This window comes from Scyliorhinus canicula, chromosome 3, assembly GCF_902713615.1.
Source record: "Scyliorhinus canicula chromosome 3, sScyCan1.1, whole genome shotgun sequence".
Lineage (NCBI taxonomy): Eukaryota > Metazoa > Chordata > Chondrichthyes > Carcharhiniformes > Scyliorhinidae > Scyliorhinus > Scyliorhinus canicula.
Genome location: NC_052148.1, coordinates 131851251 through 131878543, shown reverse-complemented (window position 1 = coordinate 131878543; position 27293 = coordinate 131851251). Strand labels below are relative to the sequence as shown.

At 49.3% G+C, this 27293-nt stretch overlaps 1 protein-coding gene across 2 annotated transcripts in view; it reads left to right on the top strand.

The window, feature by feature from the left end:
- LOC119962960 (LIM and calponin homology domains-containing protein 1-like) overlaps positions 1-27293 on the top strand; it is a 502229-nt gene that overhangs the window by 368912 nt on the left and 106024 nt on the right. For both annotated transcript variants that reach the window (XM_038791315.1, XM_038791316.1), the window contains 2 exons: positions 17215-17341; positions 20500-20654. In XM_038791315.1, the coding sequence (XP_038647243.1) occupies positions 17215-17341; positions 20500-20654 (282 nt within the window). The remainder of the gene's footprint in view (positions 1-17214; positions 17342-20499; positions 20655-27293) is intronic.

Sequence of the window (27293 nt, the reverse complement as noted above, 5' to 3'; positions counted from 1 at the left end):
GTGGCACTGCCAGGGTTACCCGGTGGCACCAGTAATGTCAGGGCACAATGTCCAAAGGGCATGCAGCTGGGGTCCTCCAATCCCCTGGGAAACTCCCAAGAATGTTGTTCCATCTGGTCCCAGGTTGTGGGGACCAGGGACGAAATTCTCCGACCCTCCAGCAGGGTCGGAGAATCACCCGGGGCTGCCGAAAATCCCGCCCCCGCCATGTCCAGAATTCTCCCACCCGCAAAACGTCGGCGTGCAGCCAATCCCACCACCCGCCTCGGAGAATGGCGGGGGCCGGCGGGAGGCTACGGGTTTCTGTGCTGGTGTTATTCTCCGGCTGGTGGGCCGAAGTTCCGCCGCTGAGAGGCCTCTCCCGCCGCCGTGGTTTGAACCACCTCTGTGCCGGCGGGATCGGCGCCGCGAGTGGGCCCCCGGGGTCCTGGGGAGGGGGGGTCCAGGGGATGCCCCCACGGTGGCCAGGCCCGCGATCGGGGCCCACCGATCGGCCGGCGGGCCAGTGCCGTGGGGGCACTCTTTTTCTTCCGCCGCCTCCACCATGGCGGAGGCGGAAGAGAATCCCCCAGTGCCAGGTTGGCACTGCCAGTGTTTCTGGGTGACAGAGTACTGGCCTCTCATCAATGCCCGGATGAGACTTCACCAATGCGGCTGGTGGCTCCTGGGAGCCGGGCAAATGAGGCCTCAACCTGGCAATACATATTTAATATAATTTCCTGGATCTTGCCCGCCTGGGTGCCATGGGTTTGGTGATTGGCCCGCAGTTTTGCGCACGGCGGAAAGTCCAATTTGGGCCTCTCTTGCAATGTTCACGGCCTAACAGGATCAGTGCCAGGCGCAACGCGATAGGAAAATCATGCCCGTAGTCTCACCAAAATCCTGCACAAGTGTAGAAAAATGGTCCTACTTTAATATTTCATTCTCCTTGCAATAAATAACAACATTCCACTTGCCTTCCTAATCACTGTCAAGAGGAATAGCACTCACTTTAGAAACTCTTTTCCTTTTTAAATATTTGTAGAAACTCTTAGACCTGAATTTTCTGGCCATTCCAGACCCCCCCCCCAGCTGTGGATTTCCCAGTGGGGAGCACAGGAAATCCCGCCCTTACTATCTGTTTTTGTATTTCTAGCTAGCTTTCTCTCTTACTCCTATATTCCCATGTATATTTTATGTCTATATAGTTACAGACCTTTGCAAGCCACACACTTAAGCAACTGGAATATTTAGGTTTAACATCAACTACCTCCATAATGCAAGCCCGTGCCATTCTGAAAAGTAGTAAAGGTTTGTGGTAGGAGACTCGGATAGTTGCTGGGGGAAGAGTTGGGCAGGAGGAACGGATCAGGCATGGTACCAGTACCTGGAACACATTATTGTATTTTCTTGGCTGGGTTTGGGCATTTTACACCCAGTAACTTATGTTTTCCATTTCCAACTTGCATCGTCACAAAAATGAATTCTCAATAATTCTGTGAAAACCTTCAAAAGGGAATCATATATGTATTTGAAAAAGATCAATTTATTCTATTTTTTTAAAAAATAATTTTTATTAAGATTTTTACAAAATATAAACATCACAACAATATTAACAGAACAACCGCGGTAAAAACCCAAGAACAACACCCACCCAACTTCAAAAGCAACTGCAAACAAAAGAAAAACAAAAAAAAACACCCAAACAAAAGGGAAAGAGATAACACCCGCCACATGCCACAAACCCATGTACACAGTTCTCCCTCCCACCTAACCAAACCCCCCTCCCCCCGGGTTGCTGCTGCTGCCAGTCTATTTCCCTACCGTTCCGCCAGGAAGTCCAGGAAAGTCTGCCACCGCCTAAAGAACCCTTGTACTGATCCCCTCAGGGCAAATTTCACCTTCTCCAATTTAATGAACCCCGCCATATCATTGATCCAGGCCTCCACGCTTGGGGGCCTCGCATCCTTCCATTGGAGCAAGATCCTCCGCTGGGCTACTAGGGACGCAAAGGCCAGAACACCGGCCTCTTTCGCCTCCTGCACTCCCGGCTCCACTGCAACCCCAAAAATTGCGAGTCCCCAGCCTGGCTTGACCATGGATCCCACCACCCTCGACACCATCTTTGCTACCCCCTTCCAAAACTACCCCAGCGCTGGGCACGTCCAAATCATATGGGCGTGGGTCGCTGGGCTCCCCGAGCATCTAGCACACCTGTCTTCGCCCCCGAAAAACCTACTCATCCTCGTCCCAGTCATGTGGGCCCTATGTAGCACCTTGAACTGTATGAGGCTAAGCCTCGCACAGGAAGAGGAGGAATTCACTCTCTCCAGGGCATCCGCCCACGTCCCCTCCTCAATCTCCTCACCCAGCTCCTCTTCCCATTTACCCTTCAGTTCCTCCACCGAGGCCTCGTCTACCTCCTGCATTACCTGGTATATGTCCGACATCCTCCCTCCTCCAACCCACACCCCCGAGAGCACCCTGTCCCATACCCCATGTAGGGGCAACAAGGGGAACCCCTCCACCTGCCGCCTGGCAAAAGCCCTAACCTGCATGTACCGACAAATGTTCCCCGGGGGGATCCCAAACTTCCCCTCTAACTCTCCCAAGCTCGCGAACCTCCCCTCCACAAACAGGTCCCTCAACCTCCTAACCCCTACCCTGTGCCAGCCCAGAAATCCGCCATCAATGCTCCCTGGGAAAAAACGATTGTTCCCACGTATCGGGGCCTCCATCGAGCCCCCCACTTCTCCCCTATGCCGTCTCCATTGCCCCCAAATTTTGAGGGTAGCCGCCACCACTGGGCTCGTGGTATACCTTGTTGGAGGGAGCGGCAACGGCGCCGTTACCAGCGCACCAGGCTCGCGCCCACACAGGACGCCACCTACATCCTCTTCCATGCTGCCCCTTCCCCGTCCATTACCCACTTACGCACCATCGCTGCGTTGGCAGCCCAATAGTACCCACAGAGGTTGAGCAATGCCAGCCCCCCCCTATCCCTGCCCCGTTCCAGGAACACTCTTCGAACCCTCGGAGTCCCATGCGCCCACACAAATCCCGTAATACTCCTGTTGACCCTCCAAAAAAAGGCCTTTGGGATAAGGATGGGGAGGCACTGGAACAGGAACAGAAACCTCGGGAGCACCGTCATCTTAACGGACTTCACCCTCCCCGCCAGTGACAGCGGTAACATATCCCACCTTTTGAACTCCTCCTCCATCTGCTCTACCAACCTTATGAGGTTGAGCTTGTTCAGGGCCCCCCAGCTCCCAGCCACCTGGACTCCTAGGTACCTGAAGCTCTTCCCTGCCTGCTTCAGTGGGAGCCTACCAATCCCCTCCTCCTGATCCCCCGGGTGCACCACGAACAACTCGCTCTTGCCCAGGTTCAGCTTATACCCAGAGAAGCCCCCGAATTCACTAAGAATCCTCATCACCTCCGGCATCCCCCCCACCGGGTCCGCCACATACAGCAACAGGTCGTCCGCATACAGCGACACTCGATGCTCCTCCCCACCCCGCACAAGGCCCCTCCAGTTCCCTGACTCCCTCAACGCCATGGCCAGGGGCTCAATTGCCAACGCAAAGAGCAAGGGGGACAGGGGACACCCCTATCTCGTCCCCCGGTACAGCCGAAAGTACTCCGACCTCCTCCTGTTCGTGGCTACACTCGCCATCGGGGCCTCATAGACCTCACCCACCGGATAAAACCCTCCCCAAACCCAAACCTCTCCAACACCTCCCACAGATACTCCCACTCAACCCTATCAAAGGCCTTCTCCGCATCTAATGCCACCACTATCTCCGCCTCCCCTTCCACAGCCGGCATCATAATAACGTTGATGAGCCTTCGTACGTTTGTATTCAACTACCTTCCCTTCACAAACCCCGTCTGGTCCTCGTGAATGACCCCCGGCACACAATCCTCTATTCTTGTGGCTAGGATCTTTGCCAGCAGCTTGGCGTCTACATTTAGCAGCGAGATCGGCCTATATGACCCACACTGCAGAGGGTCCTTGTCCTGCTTCAGGATCAAGGAAATCAGCGCCGAACAATTTATTCTCATTGAATGGCAAAGGAGGCTCGATGGGCCAAATGGCCTTCTCCTGCTCCTGTTTCTTATTTCCAGGGCGATAGGAAAAGAGCCAGGCAGCAGGATTAATAAGACAGCTCTTCCATCATCCTGAAGAGCTGAATGGCCTCCTGTGCTGCATGCTTCTGTGAAATAAAAATTGGTATTCTAGCATTAAGGGAGTTGTAAAAACACATTTCTTGACTGCCTAATTTTTTCTCTGCTGGTGCATGTGATTTTGGTTGACGCTGTTTTGCATGCAGAGTAAACTGTTTGATGTTTATTCGTGATCGACTGTTCTAGTGAAATTGAAATCAAAGCTATGAGCTCTTGCCAATACTTTGATATAATCATCACATTACAGTTTCACGGAAATGTTCAAAGCACAATATGAATCAGTGGAGGTGGTGGTGGAGTAGAATCATTTAGAAGCACAAATGCATTGGAAATGTGTTACAATACGGTAATACGGTAGTGTTACATGAAAAAGTGACGATTTGGAATACTAACTGTTCAACTTCGAATGGGTGTGATGCAAAGTGCTATTGCTTGGAGTATGTTATTATTATCCCAGTTGAAGTGAATTTGACACAACAGCCAAAAGCCAAGATAAATAACATAACACAATGAGTTTGAGCAACAATGTTGAGAAGAGTGTCTCATATTTCTCTCATATTTCTTGACTGTGCATTTAGCTTTCTAGTTCTTCTTAAGCTTCCCATTTCCAAATTGGCATTGTATCCTCCCCTTGTACTGTGCTTTAAAATGTTGCTCTATGTGAGGGAAACCAGGAAGATTGTCATTGAGTTACTCAAATTTCTGAATGAATAACTTTATGTATGTTATAGCAAATAGCTGGTGACAAAAAAATGTAACAAACAATAAAGATTTGCCTGTGACTTATGTTTGGAAAAAGTCGTAAATAGAATTATAAGAATCATAACTATAATATAATTCTTTAAATGCAGGTTTGCAATTTCACTAAACATAACAAAGGAAATTGCTTGAGAGTAAGAAGCATGATAAACTAAAACAAATAGTGTACAAATTAAAACCAAATCTGTTCTGAAAGATTATTTAAAGAGTGAGATTTTAGAGTTTAATCAAATCTGATTCCAATAATCTATGAAAAATTATACTACAAGGATGTGTACTTGTTGAATATCACAGTTGCCAACTGGCCATTATTATGACTACTTGGCCGAATTCCAAGGTTGACTAATGCACTCAGCCCTGTGGTAGGTTGTTTAGCTAACTTGAATCTTTGTTTGGGTGTCAGTTTTATTAACTTGCAATCAGTTTATCTTTCTTTAAAGCAGTTTTTAAATGCCTGTGTGTTTATTTGAACACGATTAATAGTTGTTGAGAGGATCAAAGGTTCCTTCCATGAGACTCTCACTGCCTTGTTTGATTGACTGTTTTACAATAATTTGTGTTCAAAGTGATTTTTGAATATCTGATTGTTTTTATTTCAGGGGAATTTCAAAGGCTTGCCAGTGTTATTTGGCTTATTGGCTGTGTACCCAGTGTATACTGGGTGAGTGAGCATGGAGGGGGCAAGGGGGTTGGTGGAAGTTGAAGGGGAATTGAGTGCTAGAAGATCTAACAACTATTATAGCATTGGGTCCATGTCCAGTAATTTGAGGTGGAACTTCTAACCTGCTGGCCATGCCATCTCCTTGTCTTCATTGTTGCCTTGCCCTGCCTTGAGAGGTGGTAGCTCCAACTCCAACCCACACCTGATTACTAGAGACACAAAATGGGCTGCATTTTAGTGGTAAGGACTGCGATGTACAGAAATGACCCTACTTTGGTTCCTGAACTGAAGATGAAAATCCGGTCCCAGTACTAAGGACCATCAATATAAAATAACCACTAATAAATCCAATAGGAAATTCAGGGAAACATCTCTACCCAGGGAGAATTTGGAACTCCGGATCGCATGGAGTAGCTGAAGCAAATAGCATAGATGCATTTAAGAGAAATCTAGTTAAGTACATGAGGGAGAAAGGAATAGGAAGATATATGGGTAAGCTCAGTTGAAGGTGAGAGAAGACTTTTGTGGAACATAAACATTAGCATAAATCTGTTGGGTTGCAAGGTTTATTTCTGTACCATAAAATTTTATGCAAGAAAGGTCATTGATCCAGAACCTGAAATTAGAAAGATCGTTCCAATCTGCAATGGGATGCGACTTGACTTCAAACTGTGTTTACTTATTGTATATTTTGTGGATTTAAAGAGACACCACACAATCTACGCAGTTGACTAATGACCATCTATGTAAAACAGTATAGGATTTAATTTACTATGAGTGGCGCTTCAGATGTTCTGCTTTTAGCACAATATTTTCTTAATTTAGAAGGAAAGGTACGCTTCGGTTCCTGTACTTGCAGGACTTGAACAGCACTAGGTAGCAGCTGCCAACTTGTAAAAGATGCACTTCGATCAGGAGCTAGAAACATGCCAACTTATGTTGTTTCTCTGAGGTTTCCACCAATCATCTGCCAGGGGAACAGTGGGAAGTTGAGAGCATCTAGATTGAAATTCCACAGTGTGTTTTATCTTCATCCATCTCAGTACATATTGAATGAAGCGGACTGGCTTAAATTAGAGCTCAACACTCCTCAGGCAGATAATTTTAAAATTGCACCTGGGGAAGAATACTAAAAATTTCTGAATGGAATTGGATCATATAGAAGATAGCATGTTGCAGTGTACCGTGCCACAATCAGAAAATTGACACTGAGGAAAGAATGAATCTTTTTAAGAAATTGGTGATGGTGAGTATTTGAGAACTATATTGACCTAAATTATGACCAAAACATGCAGAATGCACTGCTTCCTGACAGCGACTGCATTCTCTGTTGCAGTCAGGAGAAGATAAGACTTCAATGGGAGATGGAAACAAATCATTTGGACTGAACAAAAGCTGCTGAATGGCAGGATGAGGTGACAAGTACACAGGGTGGGAGCAAATCTTACATCAGTGACAGCTTTGGAGGAGGCTTTATCTACAAAACCTTTATAGTCTATTCAGAGCAATTGGGTTTACGCTTTATAATTCTAATCCAGGTGACAATACTAGATTACTTCCTGTAAATTAGAATGCACAGATGTTGGGGAATTATGTTTGACGTTTTACACAATCAAAGCTGCAACAGTTAAATGCAGGGGAGGGGAAATAGCCCCTTAATTGGGGACATCAGAAAGGAGCTTTCGATGTGGCTCTGAGAATAAGTTTGTTTAATCAATGGAGTAAACAATCAATCTTTAATTTATAGGTGAATTTCCAAACGTAAGTGTTCCAGTTTAGTAGCTGACGGCACTGATTCAGAATGGGCTCCTGAGTGAACAAGAATAAAAGGATAGTTCAGCTTCCAGCATTGCTCACGTTATCATATTTTTACCAAGGATATCAAAGTTCTAAACTGGGGGAAGGCCAATTTAAATAAGATTTGAAGAAATGATTTGGCCAGAGTGGACGGGGAGCAGACACTTTTAGGTAAATCTGTGACAGAACAGTGGGGTGCATTCCTGGAGGAAATAGGGAGAGTACAGGGTCATCATAATACAAAAACGTGTGGTACCAACAAATCCAGTGAATCCTGGATATCGAGGGATATACAGATTTGGATAAAAGGAAAGAAAGTGGTTAAGAGGGGATGTGAGGAAAAACGTCTTCACCCAGAGGGTGGTGAGAGTCTGAAACTCACTGCCTGCAAGTGTGGTGGAGGCAGAGACCTTCATAACAATGAAGGAGTATTTAGAGGTGCACTTGCGATGCCAAGGCATACAAGGCTATGGGCCAAGTACTGGAAAATAGGATTAGAACAGTTAGGTAGTTGTTTTTGACTGGCACAGATGTGATTAGCCGAAGGGCCTTTTCTGTGCTATAGACATCTTTGACTCTATGACATTAGTTTGCGAAATTCTATTCTGTAATACTGTAGGGCTCTATGTCAGTGATAATTGCACATCTGTACTGTACATCAGCTCTCACACAGATATATTTCACAAGGTGCTTATGCTTTTAAAAGAAACAACTATCAACCACTGATCTAGCATTTATATTGAAGTTATCAGAACTTTTCAGTCAAACAATAAATATGTGAACTATATTATGTTTGTAATACCACTGTTTTCATATAATCACATGCAGACTAATTTTTTTTTTTGGAAATGTTTTTTATTGAGTTTTCATATTTTATATCCAACAAATTACAAATTATTAGAAAAAAAAAACACACATGCAAAAATTAACATGTATATTTACAGGTAAGCATCTTCATAATAACAACTGTGGCCACCCCCTTTAACCGGCATACATATTTTACATTCCCCAATATGGCCGAGGCACATGTTTGTAGGCATTTATTTACAATTTGGTTTTGGGCCTTAGCTTGCGATCAGACCGTCGCTTGCGGCTTTGTCCTTCCTTTTTCTTTGGAATAATTTTTATTCAAGTTTTCACCAACAAATTTTATCACAACAGAGAAAAACAGTAACCCCTCCTGTCCAATACAAAAACAATAAATTAACAAGAAAAAGAAATAAGCGAAAACCATGAGAACAAACCCCTATAACGAACCAGTAGCCGCCCCCCCCCCCCCCTCCCCCCCGCCCCGCTACCTTCCCCCGATTCCCGTCCATTTTCCCCTGATTCTTGGCCACCCGACTATTCTTCCTCTTGTTCGTTGGCCACAAACAGATCCCGGAACAATTGCATGAATGGCTCCCACGTTCTGTGGAAGCCGTCGTCTGACCCTCAGATGGCGAATTTGATTTTCTCCATTTGGAGAGATTCCGAGAGGTCGGACAGCCAGTCTGCAGCTCTGGGTGGTGCTGCTGACCGCCAGCCAAACAGGATTCTACGGCGGGCGATCAGGGAGGCAAAGGCAAGGGCATCCGCCCTCCCCAGGAATAGATCTGGCTGGTCTGAAACCCCGAAGACCGCCACTATCGGGCATGGCTCCACCCTCACCCCCACCACTTTGGACATAGCCTCGAAGAAGGCTGTCCAGTACTCCACAGGTCTGGGGCAAGACCAGAACATGTGAGCGTGGTTGGCTGGGCCTCTTTGGCACCGTTCACATCTGTCCTCCACCTCCGGGAAGAACCTACTCATACGGTTTCTTGTTAAGTGGGCTCTATGTACCACTTTTAGTTGCGTCAGGCTGAGCCTTGCGCACGTGGAGGTGGAGTTGAACCTATGCAGTACTTCGCTCTAGAGTCCCCACCCTGTCTCAATCCCGAGGTCATCCTCCCATTTCTTTCTTGTTGCGTCCAGTACGGTGTCATCCCTTTCTACCAGTCGGTCATACATGTCGCTACAGTTCCCTTTCTCTAGGATACTTGCGTCCAGTAGGTCTTCCAGTAGTGTCTGTCATGGCGGTTGTGGGTACGTCCTTGTCTCCTTTCGTAAGAAGTTTTTGAGTTGCAGATACCGTAGCTCGTTCCCCCTGGCTAGCCAAAATTTCTCTGTCAGTTCGTCCAGTGTTGCGATCCTGCCGTCCGTGTATAGGTCCCTGACTGTCAGTGTCCCTCCGTCCTGCCTCCACCTTTTGAAGGTGGCGTCAGTCAGTGCTGGTGTGAACCTATGGTTGTTGCAGATGGGAGCCTTTTCAGACATTTTGGTCAGGCCAAATTGCTGCCGCAGTTGGTTCCAGGATTGGAGGGTGGCTGCCACCACTGGGCTGCTGGAGTGTTTTTTGGGTGGGGATGGGAGTGCTGCCGTGGTGAGGGCCCGGAGGGAGGTCCCCATGCAGGAGGCCTCCTCCGCACGCACCCACTCGGCCTCTGGCTCCTGGATCCATCCCCTTACTCGCTCGGCTGTTGCCGCCCAGTGGTAGAATTGTAGGTTCGGGAGGGCTAGCCCCCCCCTGGATTTTGTTTTTTCTAGGACCTTCTTTGGGATCCTAGCATTTTTACCTCCCCCCCCCATACGAACGCCATGATAAGTTTGTCCAACGCTTTGAAAAAGGCCTTGGGGACTTCCGGTGGCAGCGATGACGTAGGAAGCCGCACATTTGGGAGCTCCCGATTCAAACGGACTTTTCGGCTCTTTTTAGAGCCCAAAACGGAATTTTTTCGACGTCTCCCGGTGTGGGAAGGTGTGCTGATCGACTTTCTCCGCATTTCATGACTCGAACTCGGAGTGGAAAGGGGGAAAAAACGGCAGCAGCTCCCCAGAAAAAAACGGGAGAAGGATTCCAAGACGGCAGCCGGCGGAGCACCAGAGGAATGGAAGCAGTGGGCCCTGGAGCAACAAGCTGCTCTCCTGCGCTGTTTTGCAGATTTCAAGGCTGAGGTGCTGAGCTCTCTGCAGGAAACAAATAAAAAGTTCTCGGAGATTCAGATGACCCAGGGTGCTGCCATCCAGGCGTTGCAGGCGCAGGCCACTGAACAAGAGGAGGAGGCCGTGGTCCTCGTGAGTAAGGTTGAGGGGCACGAGGCACTCCACAAGAAGTGGCAGGACTGCTTTGAGGAGCTTGATCACCGCATGAGGCGGAAAAAATCTGAGGATCTTGGGCCTTGCGGAGGGGCTGGAGGGTCGGATCTGACAACCTACGTGGCCACGATGCTGAACTCGCTAGTGGGGGCAGGATCTTTCCATCTGCCCCTGGAGCTGGAGGGAGCCCACAGGGTACTGGCCAGGAGGCCTAAGGAGAACGAACCCCCGCGTGCGGTGCTGGTGAGGTTCCACCAGTTCAGTGATCGGAAGTGTGTGCTGCGCTAGGCCAAGAAGGTGAAGAGCAGCAATTGGGAGAATGGGGTAGTACGGATCTACCAGGATTGGAGTGTGGAGGTGGCTAAGCGGCGGTCCGGGTTTAATCGGACGAAAGAGGTGCTCTACAAGAAGAAGATAAAGTGATAAAGTTTGGAATGTTGCAGCCTGCGCGCCTGTGGGTAACTTATTTGGACCGGCATTATTATTTTGATTCCCCGGAGGAGGCGTGGGCCTTCGTGCGGACGGAGAAACTGGACTTGAACTAGGGGTTGGGGGTTGCGGGGTCGGTTGAAATGCCTTATTGTTGGATTCTGCTGCTGTGTTCTCTTTTTCTGTTGTTTTGTAATTTTGATATAGTTATTTATTGGGATGTTGCTCTGTTTTTTGTTGGGGGGCATTGTTTGAGTTTTGTATCTTGCGGAGAGTGTTGGGAGGGTTTGTTGTATTCTATATCGGGTTGGGGGTATGGAGTGGGGATGGGAGCTGCGTCAGAAGGGTGTGGTGGGGCAGTGTGAAAGCGCGGGCTTTCCTCTGGTTTCCCGCTTTTCGGGGCTGGGGTGTGGAGACGATGACGGGAGGGGGGGGCTAACTGGTTCTTCCTCGCGCTGGAGCGGTGCCTTGAGGAGGGACAGGATGGGGATGATCCCACTTTGGGAGGGGTCGGGTTTTTGGCGGGAGTTTCCGGGGTCAGCAGAAGTTAGCTGACCCACGGAAGTACAATGGAGGACGGTTCGCGGCTAGGAGGGTTCCTAGCCTGGGGGGGGAGGGAGGGGGGGAAAGGGGAATACCGGGTTGCTGCTGGTAGGGTCAGGAAGGAGCTGGTGGGGGCCGGGGGGACAGAGGTGAGGTGTTGTCGCTGTGGGGACTGGGTCGGGCGGGGGGTGCTGGCCTGGGGCGGGCAGTCGACGGGCTATGGCTAGTCGAAGGGGGAGGGGGGCGGGACGCCCTCTGATCCGGTTGGTCACCTGGAATGCAAGGGGATTGAATGGGCCGGTGAAGCGGTCGAGGGTACTTGCTCATCTGAAGGGGCTAAAGGCAGATGTGGCAATGCTTCAGGAGACCCACCTGAAGGTGGCGGACCAGGTCCGTCTGAGGAAGGGGTGGGTGGGGCAGGTTTTCCACTCTGGGTTGGATGTGAAGAACCGGGGAGTGGCGATTCTGGTGGGGAAAAATGTGTCGTTTGAGGCATCTGAGGTGGTGGCGGATAAGGGGGGTAGGTACGTTATGATTAGGGGCAGGCTACAGGGAGAGAAGATGGTACTGGCTAGTGTGTATGCCCCAAATTTGGACGATGCGGGCTTTGTGAGGCGTATGCTGGGACGGATCCCGGATCTGGAGGCGGGAGGTCTGATCATGGGGGGGACTTCAATACGCTGTTGGATCCTTTACTGGATCGGTCCAGCTCTAGGACGGGTATGAGGCCGGTGGCGGCCAAGGTACTGAGAGGGTTTATGGACCAGATGGGAGAGGTGGATCCATGGAGGTTTATGAGGCCGAGGGCATGGGAGTACTCTTTCTTCTCCCACGTACATAGGGTTTATTCTCGGATAGACTTTTTCGTGGTGAGTAGGGGACTGATTCCGAGAGTGGAGGAAGCCAAGTATTCGGCAATTGCAATCTCCGACCACGCTCCGCATTGGATGGAGTTTGAGATGGGGGAGGTGCGGGACCAGCGCCCGTTGTGGCGGTTGGATGTGGGGTTGTTGGCGGAGGAGGAGGTGTGTAGGAGGGTCCGGGCAAGTATTGAGGGGTACCTCGAGGTGAATGATACGGGGGAGGTCCAGGTGGGGATGGTCTGGGAAGCCCTGAAGGCAGTGATTCGTGGGGAACTGATATCCATCCGGGCACACAGGGAGAGGAGCGAGAGGAGTGAGAGGGATAGACTGGTGGGGAAGATGTTGGAGGTAGATAGGAGGTACGCGGAGGCACCAGAGGAGGGACTGTTGGGGGGGAGGCGCAGCCTGCAGGCTAAATTTGATTTGCTGGCCACTAGAAAGGCTGAGGCACAGTGGAGGAAGGCACAAGGGGCAGTGTACGAACATGGTGAAAAGGCGAGTAGGATGCTGGCTCATCAGCTCCGCAAGCGGGATGCGGCTAAGGAGATTGCTGGAGTGAGAGACAAGAGTGGGAATGTGGTGCGGAAGGGGGTAGAGGTGAATGAGGTCTTCAAGGACTTTTACGGGGAACTGTACCGGTCGGAGCCAACGGTGGAGAGGAGGGGAATGGAGCGGTTTCTCGACGGGCTATCTTTCCCGAAGGTGCAGGAGGAGCAGGTGGAGGGGTTGGGGGCGCCGATTGAGCTGGAGGAGCTAGTTAAGGGGATCGGGCAGATGCAGTCAGGGAAGGCGCCGGATGGGTTCCCGGTGGAATTTTATAAAAAGTTTGTGGACCTAGTGGGCCCCTTGCTGGTGCGGACACTTAATGAAGCGTGGGAAGACGGACTTTGCCCCCGACGATGTCGCGGGCGCTGATTTCGTTAATCTTAAAGAGGGACAAGGACCCCCAGCAGTGTGATTCATACAGGCCCATATCTCTCCTTAATGTGGATGCCAAGGTGCTGGCAAAAATCCTGGCCACCAGGATAGAGGACTGTGTGCCAGGGGTTGTACACGAGGATCAGACAGGTTTTGTGAAGGGAAGGCAGCTGAACACAAATGTGCGGAGATTGTTGAATGTCATCATGATGCCGACGATTGAGGGGGAGGCTGAGATAGTGGTGGCGCTGGATGCGGAGAAGGCCTTCGATAGAGTGGAGTGGAGTGGAATGGGAGGTGTTGGGGAGGTTTGGATTTGGTGAAGGGTTTATTAGATGGGTGAGGCTGCTATATGAGGCCCCGATGGCGTGTGTGGCCACGAATGGGAGGAGGTCGGAGTACTTCCGGCTTTACCGAGGGACCAGGCAGGGTTGCCCCCTGTCCCCCTTGTTGTTTGCATTGGAAATCGAGCCGTTGAGGGATTCAGGGAGGTGGAGAGGTTTGGTGCGAGGTGGGGAGGAACATAGGGTGTCGTTGTATGCTGATGACCTGTTACTGTATGTGGCGGACCCGGTGGGAGGGATGCCGGGGGTGATGGAGCTGCTAGCTGAGTTTGGGACCTTTTCAGGCTATAAACTAAATCTAGGCAAGAGTGAGGTGTTTGTGGTGCACCCTGGAAACCAGGTGGAAGGAATTGGTAGGCTCCCACTTAGGAGGGCAGGGGAGGGTTTTAGGTACCTGGGGGTGCAGGTGGCCAGGGACTGGGGGACTCTTCACAAGCATAATTTCACCAGGCTTGTAGATCAGATGGAGGAGGAGTTCAAGAGGTGGGACATGCTGCCATTGTCGTTGGCGGGGAGGGTGCAGTCCGTCAAAATGACGGTGCTTCCGAGGTTCTTGTCCCTCTTTCAGTGCCTGCCCATCTTCATCCCCAGGGCCTTCTTTGGGAGGGTGACTAGCAGTATTTTGAACTTTGTTTGAGCACATGGGACTCCGAGAGTGAAGAGGGTTTTCCTGGAGCGAGGGAGGGATAGAGGCGGGCTGGCGCTGCCCAACCTTTTGGGGTACTATTGGGCGGCCAATATGTCAATGGTGTGTAAATGGGTGATGGAGGAGGGGGGGGGGGCGGCGTGGAAAAGAATGGAGATGGCGTCTTGCAGTGGTACGGGCCTAGGTGCCTTGGTAACGGCGCCGTTGCCGCTTTCTCCTAAGAGGTATACCACGAGCCCGGTGGTGGCGGCGACCCTAAGAATCTGGGGACAGTGGAGACGGCATAGGGGGGAATCAAGGGGGCTCGATGGAGGCTCCAATAGGTGGAAATCATCGGTTCATCCCGGGGAACACTGATGGGGGATTTAGGGGGTGGCATAGGGTGGGCATCAGTAAACTGAGGGACCTGTTTATTGGTGGGAGGTTTGCGGGCCTGGGGGAACTGGAAGATAAATTTGGCCTCCCCCAAGGGAACATGTTCAGATACTTGCAGGTAAAGGCGTTTGCTAGGCGATAGGTAGAGGAGTTCCCTTTGCTGCCCTCACAGGGGGCGATGGACAGAGTGCTTTCGTGGGTGTGGGTCGAAGAGGGGAAGGTGTCTGACATTTATAAGGTAATGCAGGAGGTGGAGGAGTCGTCAGTGGAGGAGCTGAAGGCTAAATGGGAGGGGGAACTTGGGGAGCAGATAGAGGACGGGACTTGGGCGGATTCCTTGGAGAGAGTCAACTCTTCCTCTTCATGTGCAAGGCTTAGTCTCATCCAATTCAAGGTGCTGCACCGGGCCCACATGTCCGGGACTAGGATGAGTAGGTTCTTTGGGGGTGAGGACAGGTGCACCAGGTGTTCGGGGAGTCCAGCGAATCATGCCCATATGTTCTGGGCATGCCCGGCACTGGAAGAATTCTGGAAGGGAGTGGCGGGGACGGCGTCGAGGGTGGTTGGATCCAGGGTCAAACCAGGGTGGGGACTCGCGATTTTTGGAGTCACGGAGGAGCCGGGAGTGCAGGAGGCGAAAGAGGCCGGTGTCCTGGCCTTTGCGTCCCTAGTAGCCCGGCGGAGGATCTTGATGCAGTGGAAAGACACGAGGCCCCCAAGTGTGGAGACCTGGATCAGTGACATGGCGGGATTTATAAAATTGGAGAGGGTCAAATTTGCCCTGAGAGAATCAATACAAGGGTTCTATAAACGGTGGCAGCCTTTTCTGGACTTCCTGGCTCAGGGATAGGTATCTTGGTCAATAGCAGCAGCAACCCGGGGGGGGTGTTCCTTATTGTAGTTTCTATTTTTTTTTCTATGGTTATGTAACTTAACATTGTGTTAATTTAAGTTGTTGTTAATATGTTGTGTTGTTCATTGAGGAGGGGCAAATGTTTATGATTGCTATTATTATTGTTACTGTTGGTATTTTATTATGGTTCGATGTTGTTGTATAAACACAAAATTTTTCAATAAAAATGATTTTAAAAAAAGAAAAAGGCCTTGGGGATGTAGATCGGAATGGATCTAAACAGGAAGAGGAACCTGGGCAGTACGTTCATTTTGATCATCTGGACTCTCCCCGCGAGGGAGAATGGGAGTGTGTTCCATCTTTGCAGGTCCTTTTTTACTTCCTCCGTCAGACTGGTGAGGTTCCATTTGTGGATCCCTTTACGTGCAGACTAATTGACCATTCAGTCAAAATCCTTTAGTGTCACTAGTCTTATGTATTGCACATTTCTATGGGTGTTTACAAAGATAGATGCTTCTGTAAATTTTTGCTGCACTACAAAGTTATTGTTATCCCATATGTTGTGTGGCAGCACATTTAGTGTGGGTTAGAAGTGGATGCTGATCTTCTGTTGGCTTACTCGATAGTAGCTAAATCTTGCATTGATGTGAAAAAAAGGTGCTGCTGCTGTCATGGTGCTGTCTCTTTTTACTTTGGTTCACATTTTATTAAACTGCATGGCTTGTATCATTTTATTTTATTTTAATAGATTCAATGCAAAACATTACGCATGATCATTCCCTATTGTGGATTTAAACCTCTGAGAATATAGTAAGGCCAACAAAACTTGCAGCATTTGCAGTTGGACATTTCATTCCCTTTCCAAATCATAAATCACACCGAATAATAAGGAAAAATACTTTGAACATGAACATTTTACCCATCTGTTTTTAACTGAAAACATCAGTGAAGTCAGGTCATGGATACATTTGTCGAGTGGCTTTGTGGTTAGTTCATTTGGTTCAAACGTAATTCCTTTCCAGGAGCATCCTGTAAGAAGGAAAAAGTTTTGAGTGAGATCCCGTGGCACAATTTTGCAATCCTAAACATTTTTCTCCCTGAAATCCACTTTCTCTTTAAAAGATAGGATATTATTGAATGATAAAGATTGATGTAAGGATAAAATAAAACTCTCAGTTTTGCAAACTAGGAAAATGTTCTAACCTCAGGATTGTCTGCGCTGATTTGGCCAATACTCAAATAACACTTTACATAACCTTAAAAAAAAAGGCTTGTAATCTCAGATAAGTGTTTCCAGATTGTCGGAAGCTTTGACTGTTCTTTGTCATTGCTACTTGCTATTAGCCTGGCCATTTGAAATAAACTGCAGATCAAAGTACTTTGTTTTAGAACTGCAGTTTGGCAAATCTATAAATTAAGTTGAATCCATTTTTTCCCTGTCATTTTTCTTAAATCTTGTCAGATACTTGCTTAATCCCAAATGAATGACAAAGGGTTTGTGTTAAAAACAGAGATTATAAAACTTGGCTCTCCTCTCCGGTTGATTATTGTAGAACTCTTGTGTGGTATAGCCCATCCCATGGGTAAACTTTATATTATTCATGCAGAAACAGCTGAAAAGGTTTTCATTTGATGAATTCTAGCACCCTCATGTGGAGGAGGAATAGACCCTAATTAAACATTCTTTCAGAGGAAAAGTAAAAGCATTCTCACTTATTTTCTATCCACCTGCATTACAGAAGTGTCAGTATGAATGATATGAGACCCGAAGAAGATGTTTCAAACCAGCCTCACAGTAAAACGCGCCATGAAGAGCTACACAACATTCACAGTCGACTCCGTGAAGAGCAGGACAAATGGCAAGATGTAAGAGTGGAAAGTATAACTGCTTGACATTGCTGTTCACATACATCATTCAACAAACTGCCACAATACGGATCTCCCCTTGTCTCATCTGTCCACAAACCTGATTTCTCATTAGACCCCATTCTCTAATCACCCCTCTCGTTACGCCCTGATCTGCCAATGCCTCAAATTTAAAATCTGCTTCCTGATATTTAAATCCATCCAGGGTCTTGGCCCATCCCTATCTCTGTAACCTCTTACAGTCTTATCATAGAATTTACAGTACAGAAGGAGGCCATTCGGCCCATCGAGTCTGCACCGGCTCTTGGAAAGAGCATCCTACCCAAGGTCAACACCTCCACCCTATCCCTATAACCCAGTAACCCCACCCAACACTAACCCACGTGAGCTCTCTATTTTTTGACTCTGGCTTTTTGTGCACCCCCATTCACTTGGTTGCCTTGCCTTCAGCGACCAAGGCCTCATGATTTTAAATTGCCTCCCTTAAATTGCTGCTGCTCCCCTAAGACCCCATTCAAAATTCACAGCTGCAAAATTGGTTTCTCACTGATTTTCTTTGTGTTGGACCCTTCCAGGCTGGAGCAAGCAACGTCTGTAATATCTCCCAGTTTACCATTCACTGCTACATCAGAGAGAGGGTAAATGCTCTTTATGTCGAGCATGAGACTCAAGAGAAACAGGTGGAACATAGCTTGGATTAGCCAGGATTGGGAGCTTGTCCATGGTACAGATGCCACCAACTGCACACACATGGCTTTGCAGGCACCGCATCTAAATTCTGTGATGTACTGTAACTGCAAAGATTACCATGGGCAGAATTTTTGAGGCCATCATCGCCGTCTGTGGGATCGATGGCGAGGGTGTCCACAAAGGGCGTGACCCTGATTTTAATAAATTTTAATTCATTTCAATATACTCAGCCACTCCCCCCCCCCCCCCCCCCCCCCCATCACTATGACCCACCTATTTCCACCTCCATGACGTCACCCGCCTTTACCCCTGTCTCAGCTCAGCTGCTCTCATTCCTGCCTTTGTTACCTTTGGACGTGATTGTTCTTCACATGAACTTGAGGTCATCCAAAACTGCTACCTATGTCCTAACTTGCAGGATGGTCCATTTTCCTGTCACTGCTGTCCTTATTGACCTACTTAGCACCTGGTCAAGCAACTTCCTGATTTTAAAATTCTTATCCTTGCTTCCAAATCTGTTCATGGCCGCTAACTCTGTAATCTGCACTAGCCAGAAACCCTCCGAGTCATCTGTGTTCTCCAGTTCTGGCCTTTTAAGTACCTCATTTATAAATGCTACACCATTGGTGGCTGCACCTTTATTTATCCCAGCCCAGGCTCTACAATACCTTCAGTGTACCATTCCACCTCTCCCGCTCACCACGGGAACTCATATTCTATGAAGCCCATGGAGAGATCAATTAGCGATCCCCTGTGGGCCTCTGTGGGCAACACAGAACGGGATGGTCTGTCTCTTTTCAGACACTTCCTAAAACCTAATCTTTGACCAAGGTTCTGGTCATCTGACCTAATACTTCCCGTACCGGCCTCCCCGAACAGACGCCGGAATGTGGCGACTAGGGGCTTTTCACAGTAAATTCATTGAAGCTTACTTGTGACAATAAGCGATTATTATTTTTATTATTATTTTGTTTTATGATACTACTATGAACACGTCTTGAGACTTTTCATAAATAGAGGTCTTTGCTGTTGTTGATGCTGCTGCTGGGGATTCTGCACCATTTTGCCCTGAATCTGTGTCAGTGAGTGGGGTACAATCTTTTTTGATGGTGTAGATGTCATGATTGAATGGCTGGTGGTATGTGCAAGCTGAGAGTTGTGTAAGACTTGTGGCAGCGCTAAGTGTGTGAGGGTGAAGTGAGATTATGAATTCTCGGCGAATGTCATGATAGATGGAGCTTGTAGTAGATGAGTGAATGTGTGATCTTTCCAGGAGACGCAGAGTGAAAGGCCAAACTGGTCTATTTGTGACTGAAAATAAAGTCGCTACAGCGATATTCAAAACAAACTTCCCAGCCCAGGACTATCAGGAACTTCTGGTGCGGATCTGGGAGCTACATTTAAAGATCCCACTAAGGAGCTACAGCTGGGTGGGCGTCTGCCCGCTCACGACGGGAACTCGTATTTTCAGAAGCCCTACCGGGTGGCATGGTAGCACAGTGGTTAGCACATTTGGTTCACAGCTCCAGGGTCCCAGGTTCGACTCCGGGCTTGAGTCACTGTCTGTGTGGAGTCTACATGTTCTCCCTCTGTCTGCGTGGGTTTCCTACGGTGCTCCGGTTTCCCCCACCAGCCGTGACAGACGTGCTTTTTAGGTAATTTGGACATTCTGAATTCTCCCTCTGTGTACCCGAACAAGTGCCAGAATGTGGTGACTAGGGGCTTTTCACAATAACTTAATTGAAGTGTTAATGTAAGCCTACTTGTGGCAATAAAGATTATTATTATAGATCAATCAATTGATCTCCGAGGTCCTCATGAGGACCATCACAGAAGGGGATGATTAATTGAACAGAGTGTAAGACTGGTGATTCATTTGTAAGGCATTTGTCGATGATTTCACTGATCTTGTTGACTCATGTGATATTAGTGAAATCTTGCGACACTGAGTTCATGTTTTTAATGCCAGGCTGCAGGCATTGATGTGAAAGATAACTGTTCCCACTGTGTTTGTAATATCTGCCTTGAGGACTTCCTGGCCTCCTCATGATGGAGGATCTCCCCCCTCTTTCTTACAACAAGACCTCCAGTGTTGCATCAGACAGCTTTCGAGCCTACTCTCTGGCTTGTTCAGAAAGGTAGAAGAACATTACAACATACAGAGAAATTATGGATAATTGTGGAAGAGCATTAAAACATACAGAGAAATTGTAGACAATACACCCATTTGCCAGCCTTAACCAATCTTCCCCTCGCCTCTTCACCATGTTTTCTATCATTTCAATATCAGGACAATAACTTCTTTGGTTTAGGATTCATTTATTTCCCATGCTTCTGTAAAGCAATTTGTAGGGTTTTTTTCAAAATAAAGATGTTACATAATTAAATTTCAATCGTTTCTGTCACAAAGGATTGACATTTGAAATTCCACGTGGTACAATTTGAAGGAAAATTTTATTTTTATGCAGGACCTGGCTCGTTGGAAAAGTCGAAGGAGGAGTGCTTCCCAGGATCTTATCAAAAGGAAGGAAGAACGAGATATTGTGGAAAAGGTCATGAGTGGAGAGCCCATTTCAGAAAGGCGGAAGAGCATTAAAACATACAGAGAAATTGTAGAGGAAAAGTATGAAGTTTGGACATAATGTTGTTCTAAACTGATTGTGTTTTCCATTCATTGTGAAGCATACTTTCAAATAATTGGTATGAAGGGTTGAATTTTAAGCCTTCAAAAAGGGTAGGTTGAGGCTGGGTGGGAGGTTAAAGTGTTAAAACTCTAAATCCCAACCGCAATTCTCCTCCAACTTGCCCACTTCTGGCTTAATGGGACTGGGATGAGGGCAGCGACCAACACATTTGCAGGAGGCAAGTGGAAAATTTAAATATTACAATATTTCCAGCATATCTGCCTCACCAAACCCCCGCAATTGGGCACACACCTTGCTACTTCAGAATTTTCTCCAACCACCCCCAATACTACAATTGGGAACCTGGGGCGGGATTCTCCGACCCCACGCAGGGTCGGAGAATCGGCGGGCAGCGGCGTTATTTCCGCTCCCGCCGGGTTTTTAAAACTCCCACCGGCCAAAAACCGGCGTTGTGCAAATCCCGCCGGCAGCCTCTGAAAACAGCTGGCGCCGGCGGGATTTCATTTTTTTTTTAGTGTCCACAAATCTCCGGCCCGGATGGGCCGAAGTCCCGCCGACGTGGCCACGGGTCACGTCAGCGAAAATCACAGTTGCTTTAAAACGGTGTCAACCATTGATGATGGTTGACGCCGTTCAGTGTCGGGGGGTGGGTTGCGGCATGGGGGGGGGGGTGGGTTGCGGCATTGGGGGGGTGGGTTGCGGCATGGGGGGGGTTGCGGCATGGGGGGGGTTGCGGCATGGGGGGGGTTGCGGCATGGGGGGGTGGGTTGCGGCATCAGGGGGGGTGGGTTGCGGCATCGGGGGGTGGGTTGCGGCATCAGGGGGGTGGGTTGCGGCATCGGGGGGTGGGTTGCGGCATCGGGGGGTGGGTTGCGGCATCCGGTGGGTTGCGGCATCGGGGGGTGGGTTGCGGCATCCGTGGGGTGGGTTGCGGCATCCGGTGGGTTGCGGCATCCGGGGGGTGGGTTGCGGCATCGGGGGGGGGGGCATGGGGGGGGTGGGTTGCGCCATCCGGGGGGTTGCGGCATCCGGGGGGGGCATCGGGGGGGGGGGGGGGGTTGCGGCATCGGGGGGGGGGGGGGGGGTTGCGGCATCGGGGGGGGCATCGGGGGGGGGTTTGGGGGCAGCGGCGTGCAGAGAGGGGGGGCTACGGATTCCCTGGGCCAACGCACCGTCGCCCCCCCCTCTGTACGCCGCTGCCCCCTACCCCAACCACCCCCCCTCACCACCCCTACCTCCCTCCAATGCCCCTACCCCCCTCCCCACCACCCCTACCCCCCTCCCCACCACCCCTACCCCCCTCCAACGCCCCCCCACCCCCCACCCCCCACTAACGCCGCACCCCCCCCCACTAACGGAGGAAGGAAGGGGGGGGAGGAAGGAAGTGGGGGGGGGGGAGGAAGGAAGGGGGGGAGGAGGAGAGAGGGGGGGTAGTGTGGGTACCGGCCTTCAGAGGGAGGGGGGGGTGTGGGTACCGGCGTTGAGGGGGGGGGGGGTTGCGGCGTTGCGAGAGATGGGGGGCGGCGTTGGAGGGGGTAGGAGTGGTGGGGAGGGAGGTAGGGGTGGGGAGGGAGGTAGGGGTGGGGAGGGAGGTAGGGGTGGTGAGGGGGGGGTTGGGGTAGGGGGCAGCGGCGTACAGAGGGGGGGCAACGGTGCGTTGGCCCCGGGCATCCGTCGCCCCCCCTCTCTGCACGCCGCTGCCCGCAACCCCCCCCCCAAATGCCGGAACCCCCCCCCCCCAATGTCGGAACCCCCCCCCCCCCCAATGCCGAACCCCCCCCCCCCAATGCCGGAACCCCCCCCCCCCCCCCCCCCCCCCCAATGCCGGAAACCCCCCCCCAATGCCGGAACCCCCCCCCCACAATGCCGGAACCCCCCCCCCAATGCCGGACCCCCCCCCAATGCCGGAACCCCCCCCCCCCAATGCCGGAACCCCCCACCCCCAATGCCGGAACCCCCCCCCCCCCCAATGCCGGAACCCCCCCCCAATGCCGGAACCCCCCCCCCAATGCCGGAACCCCCCCCCCCCCAAATGCCGGGTCTGTCTCTCTCCTCCTCCTCCAAAAAACGCCGGGTCTCACCACTGACGCGTATCACGTCAGTCAGCTGCTGGCCCTTCCGGGATTGCCAGCTTAAAAGAAGGCCCGGACGCCGGAGTCATGCACACCTCTTTTTCCCACCGGAAGTGGGCGTCACGTCGGTCCGCGGAGAATTTCGCCCCTGGATTGTAGTTTTGGGGTCCGGGAGATTGAGAGTATAGAGGTCAGGAGCACAGATTTGACTTCGCAGGAGGGTGCCAGTGTTCAGGTAGGTGGTTTGAAGTGTGTCTACTTCAATGCCAGGAGTATACGAAATAAGGTAGGGAAACTGGCAGCATGGGTTGGTACCTGGGACTTCGATGTTGTGGCCATTTCAGAGACATGGATAGAGCAGGGACAGGAATGGTTGTTGCAGGTTCCGGGGTTTAGGTGTTTTAGTAAGGTCAGAGAAGGGGGCAAAAGAAAGGGAGGTGTGGCGCTGCTAGTCAAGGACAGTATTACGGTGGCGGAAAGGATGCTAGATGGGGACTCTTCATCCGAGGTAGTATGGGCTGAGGTTAGAAACAGGAAAGGAGAGGTCACCTGTTGGGAGTTTTCTATAGGCCACCTAATAGTTCTAGGGATGTAGAGGAAAGGATGGTGAAGATGATTCTGGAAAAGAGCGAAAGTAACAGGGTAGTTGTTATGGGAGACTTTAACTTTCCAAATATTGACTGGAAAAGATATAGTTCGAGTATATTTGATGGGTCGTTCTTTGTACAATGTGTGCAGGAGGGTTTCCTGACACAATATGTTGACAGGCCAACAAGAGGCGAGGCCACATTGGATTTGGTTTTGGGTAATGAACCAGGCCAGGTGTTAGATCTGGAGGTAGGTGAGCACTTTGGAGACAGTGACCACAATTCAGTGAACTTTACGTTAGTGATGGAAAGGAATAAGTATACCCCGCAGGGCAAGAGTTATAGCTGGGGGAAGGGCAATTATGATGCCATTAGACATGACTTAGGATGTGTAGGTTGGAGAAGTAGGCTGCAAGGGTTGGGCACACTGGATATGTGGAGCTTGTTCAAGGAACAGCTATTGCGTGTTCTTGATAAGTACGTACCAGTCAGGCAGGGAGGAAGGGGTAGAGCGAGGGAACCGTGGTTTACCAAAGAAGTGGAATCTCTTGTTAAGAGGAAGAAGGAGGCCTATGTGAAGATGAGGCGTGAAGTTTCAGTTGGGGCGCTTGATAGTTACAAGGAAGCGAGGAAGGATCTAAAGAGAGAGCTAAGACGAGCAAGGAGGGGACATGAGAAGTCTTTGGCAGGTAGGATCAAGGAAAACCCAAAAGCTTTCTATAGGTATGTCAGGAATAAAAGAATGACTACGGTAAGAGTAGGGCCAGTCAAGGACAGTGGTGGGAAGTTGTGTGTGGAGGCTGAGGAGATAAGCGAGATACAAAATGAATTCTTTTCGTCAGTAATCACTCAGGAAAAAGATAATGTTGTGGAGGAGAATGCTGAGACCCAGGCTATTAGAATAGATGGCATTGAGGTGCGTAGGGATGAAGTGTTGGCAATTCTGGACAAGGTGAAAATAGATAAGTCCCCGGGGCCTGATGGGATTTATCCTAGGATTCTCTGGGAAGCCTGGGAAAACATTGCTGAGCCTTTGGCTTTGATTTTTATGTCATCATTGGCTACAGGAATAGTGCCAGAGGACTGGAGGATAGCAAATGTGGTCCCTTTATTCAAGAAGGGGAGTAGAGATAACCCCGGTAACTATAGGCCGGTGAGCCTCACGTCTGTTGTGGGTAAAGTCTTGGAGAGGATTATAAGAGATTCGATTTATAATCATCTGGATAGGAATAATATGATTAGGGATAGTCAGCATGGTTTTGTGAAGGGTAGGTCATGCCTCACAAACCTTATCGAGTTCTTTGAGAAGGTGACTGAACAGGTAGACGAGGGTAGAGCAGTTGATGTGGTGTATATGGATTTCAGTAAAGCGTTTGATAAGGTTCCCCACGGTCGGCTATTGCAGAAAATACGGAGGCTGGGGATTGAGGGTGATTTAGAGATGTGGATCAGAAATTGGCTAGTTGAAAGAAGGTGGTTGATGGCAAATGTTCAGAATGGAGTTCAGTTACGAGTGGCGTACCACAAGGATCTGTTCTGGGGCCGTTGCCGTTTGTCATTTTTATAAATGACCTAGAGGAGGGCACAGAAGGTTGGGTGAGTAAATTTGCAGACGACACTAAAGTCGGTGGAGTTGTAGGCAGTGTGGAAGGATGTTGCAGGTTACAGAGGAACATAGATAAGCTGCAGAGCTGGGCTGAGAGGTGGCAAATGGAGTTTAATGTAGAGAAGTGTGAGGTGATTCACTTTGGAAAGAAAAACAGGAATGCGGAATATTTGGCTAATGGTAAAATTCTTGGTAGTGTGGATGAGCAGAGGGGTCTCGGTGTCCATGTACATAGATCCCTGAAAGTTGCCACCCAGGTTGATAGGGTTGTGAAGAAGGCCTATGGTGTGTTGGCCTTTATTGGTAGAGGGATTGAGTTCTGGAGCCATGAGGTCATGTTGCAGCTGTACAAAACTCTGGTACGGCCGCATTTGGAGTATTGCGTACAGTTCTGGTCGCCTCATTATAGGAAGGACGTGGAAGCTTTGGAACGGGTGCAGAGGAGATTTACCAGGATGTTGCCTGGTATGGAGGGAAAATCTTATGAGGAAAGGCTGATGGACTTGAGGTTGTTTTCGTTAGAGAGAAGAAGGTTAAGAGGTGACTTAATAGAGGCATACAAAATGATCAGAGGATTAGATAGGGTGGACAGTGAGAGCCTTCTCCCGCGGATGGAGGTGGCTAGCACAAGGGGACATAGCCTTAAATTGAGGGGTAATAGATATAGGACAGAGGTCAGAGGTAGGTTTTTTACGCAAAGAGTGGTGAGGCCATGGAATGCCCTACCTGCAACAGTAGTGAACTCGCCAACATTGAGGGCATTTAAAAGTTTATTGGATAAGCATATGGATGATAATGGCATATTGTAGGTTAGATGGCCTTTAGTTTTTGACTTCCCATGTCGGTGCAACATCGTGGGCCGAAGGGCCTGTATTGCGCTGTATCGTTCTATTTTCTAATACCTCTATCTTCTCCCACTCTAAGGCCTAGGCCCCTGAGACCTCTCATTCCTCAGGCCTCTGATCTCCCCTTCCCCTCTTCTCCTACCCCAACGCCTCCAATCTCTTAGGTTTAACATCCCTGACAATATACCCCTTCCAACTCCCATTGAGATCACACCTCCATTTCCCACAATCTCAATGCTCCTCACAGGGCTTAAGTCCCGCTCACCATCGACACTTTTCTTGATCTCACTCCCCCACCCCCACCATGACTGGATTTCTTGACTCCGGTACGTGAATCGTGGAGCATCAAATTTCCTGATATCGGGCCCCTGACTCCAGGAATGGATCACCCTCCCAACTGATCCTGCAACGTAACTTTTTCAGTGCTCGCTGGCCGACTGGAAGCCAAACCTTTCAAAAATCTCCACAGCGTGTGGGGAGAACCCTGTCCTCCGGTTTGCTTACCCTTCACTGACTACCTTCCCAGGCCTGGCGGGTCAAAGGGTTTAGGTTCATCTCAATGAAACTAGTTTGTGTAGCAATGTCATAAAGCCAGGAAGGGCAGCACGGTAGCACAGTGGGTAGCACTGTTGCTTCACAGGTCCAGGGTGCAAGGTTCAATTCCCGGCCTGGGTCAGTGTCCGTGTGGAGCCTGCACATTCTCCCCGTGACTGCGTGGGTTTCCTCCAGGTGCTCTGGTTTCCTCCCACAAGTCCCGAAAGACGTGCTGTTAGGTAATTTGGATATTCTGAATTCTCCTCTGTGTACCCGAACAGGCGCCGGAATGTGGCGACCTGGGGATTTTCACAGTAACTTCATTGCAGTGTTAATGTAAGTCTACTTGTGACAATAAAGATTATTATTATTAAGTCAGTGGCAGAAAATGGTTAATATTTTAATAAATGGAAGTAGTGGTGAGCATTGTATTACAGTTCGATAAAAAATATAACATTATGCTGTAGACAATGATGATCCAGTTGTAACATTTTAAACTATTTTCAACAGACACTATTTCAACTATTCCCTTCCATGTTCTTTATTGGGTAAACTGTCCTACAGGCTTAGAAGTTTGGAGGATTAACTCACTTTTTTGTTTTCAAAATCTAGGGCTGCTATTCTTCAAACCCAATTCTTCAAATAGTTAGCATTTTGATTCTTCTGCGTCTTTGGCACTTTCCCACAATTTATGTTCTTTGGTTCCAGTCACAACTTCTTGAATTGATTTTACCTTACAGGAGGTTTTAAACACTCTCTACCCTTTAGCAACAGACCAGCCAGTTTAGTTAAAATCAAGGTGATTTACATACTGCCTTGTTCTAATTCTGCCACCATATTTAGCAGTGCCATCTGCTGGGCAGTCAAGACACCTATAAAAAAGCCAACCCCCTCAAATATCCCACTGAAGTATATCCGACTATTGTCTCACCATTTCAAAACTTGAAATAAATCTTTAAAAGTATTTAAAAAG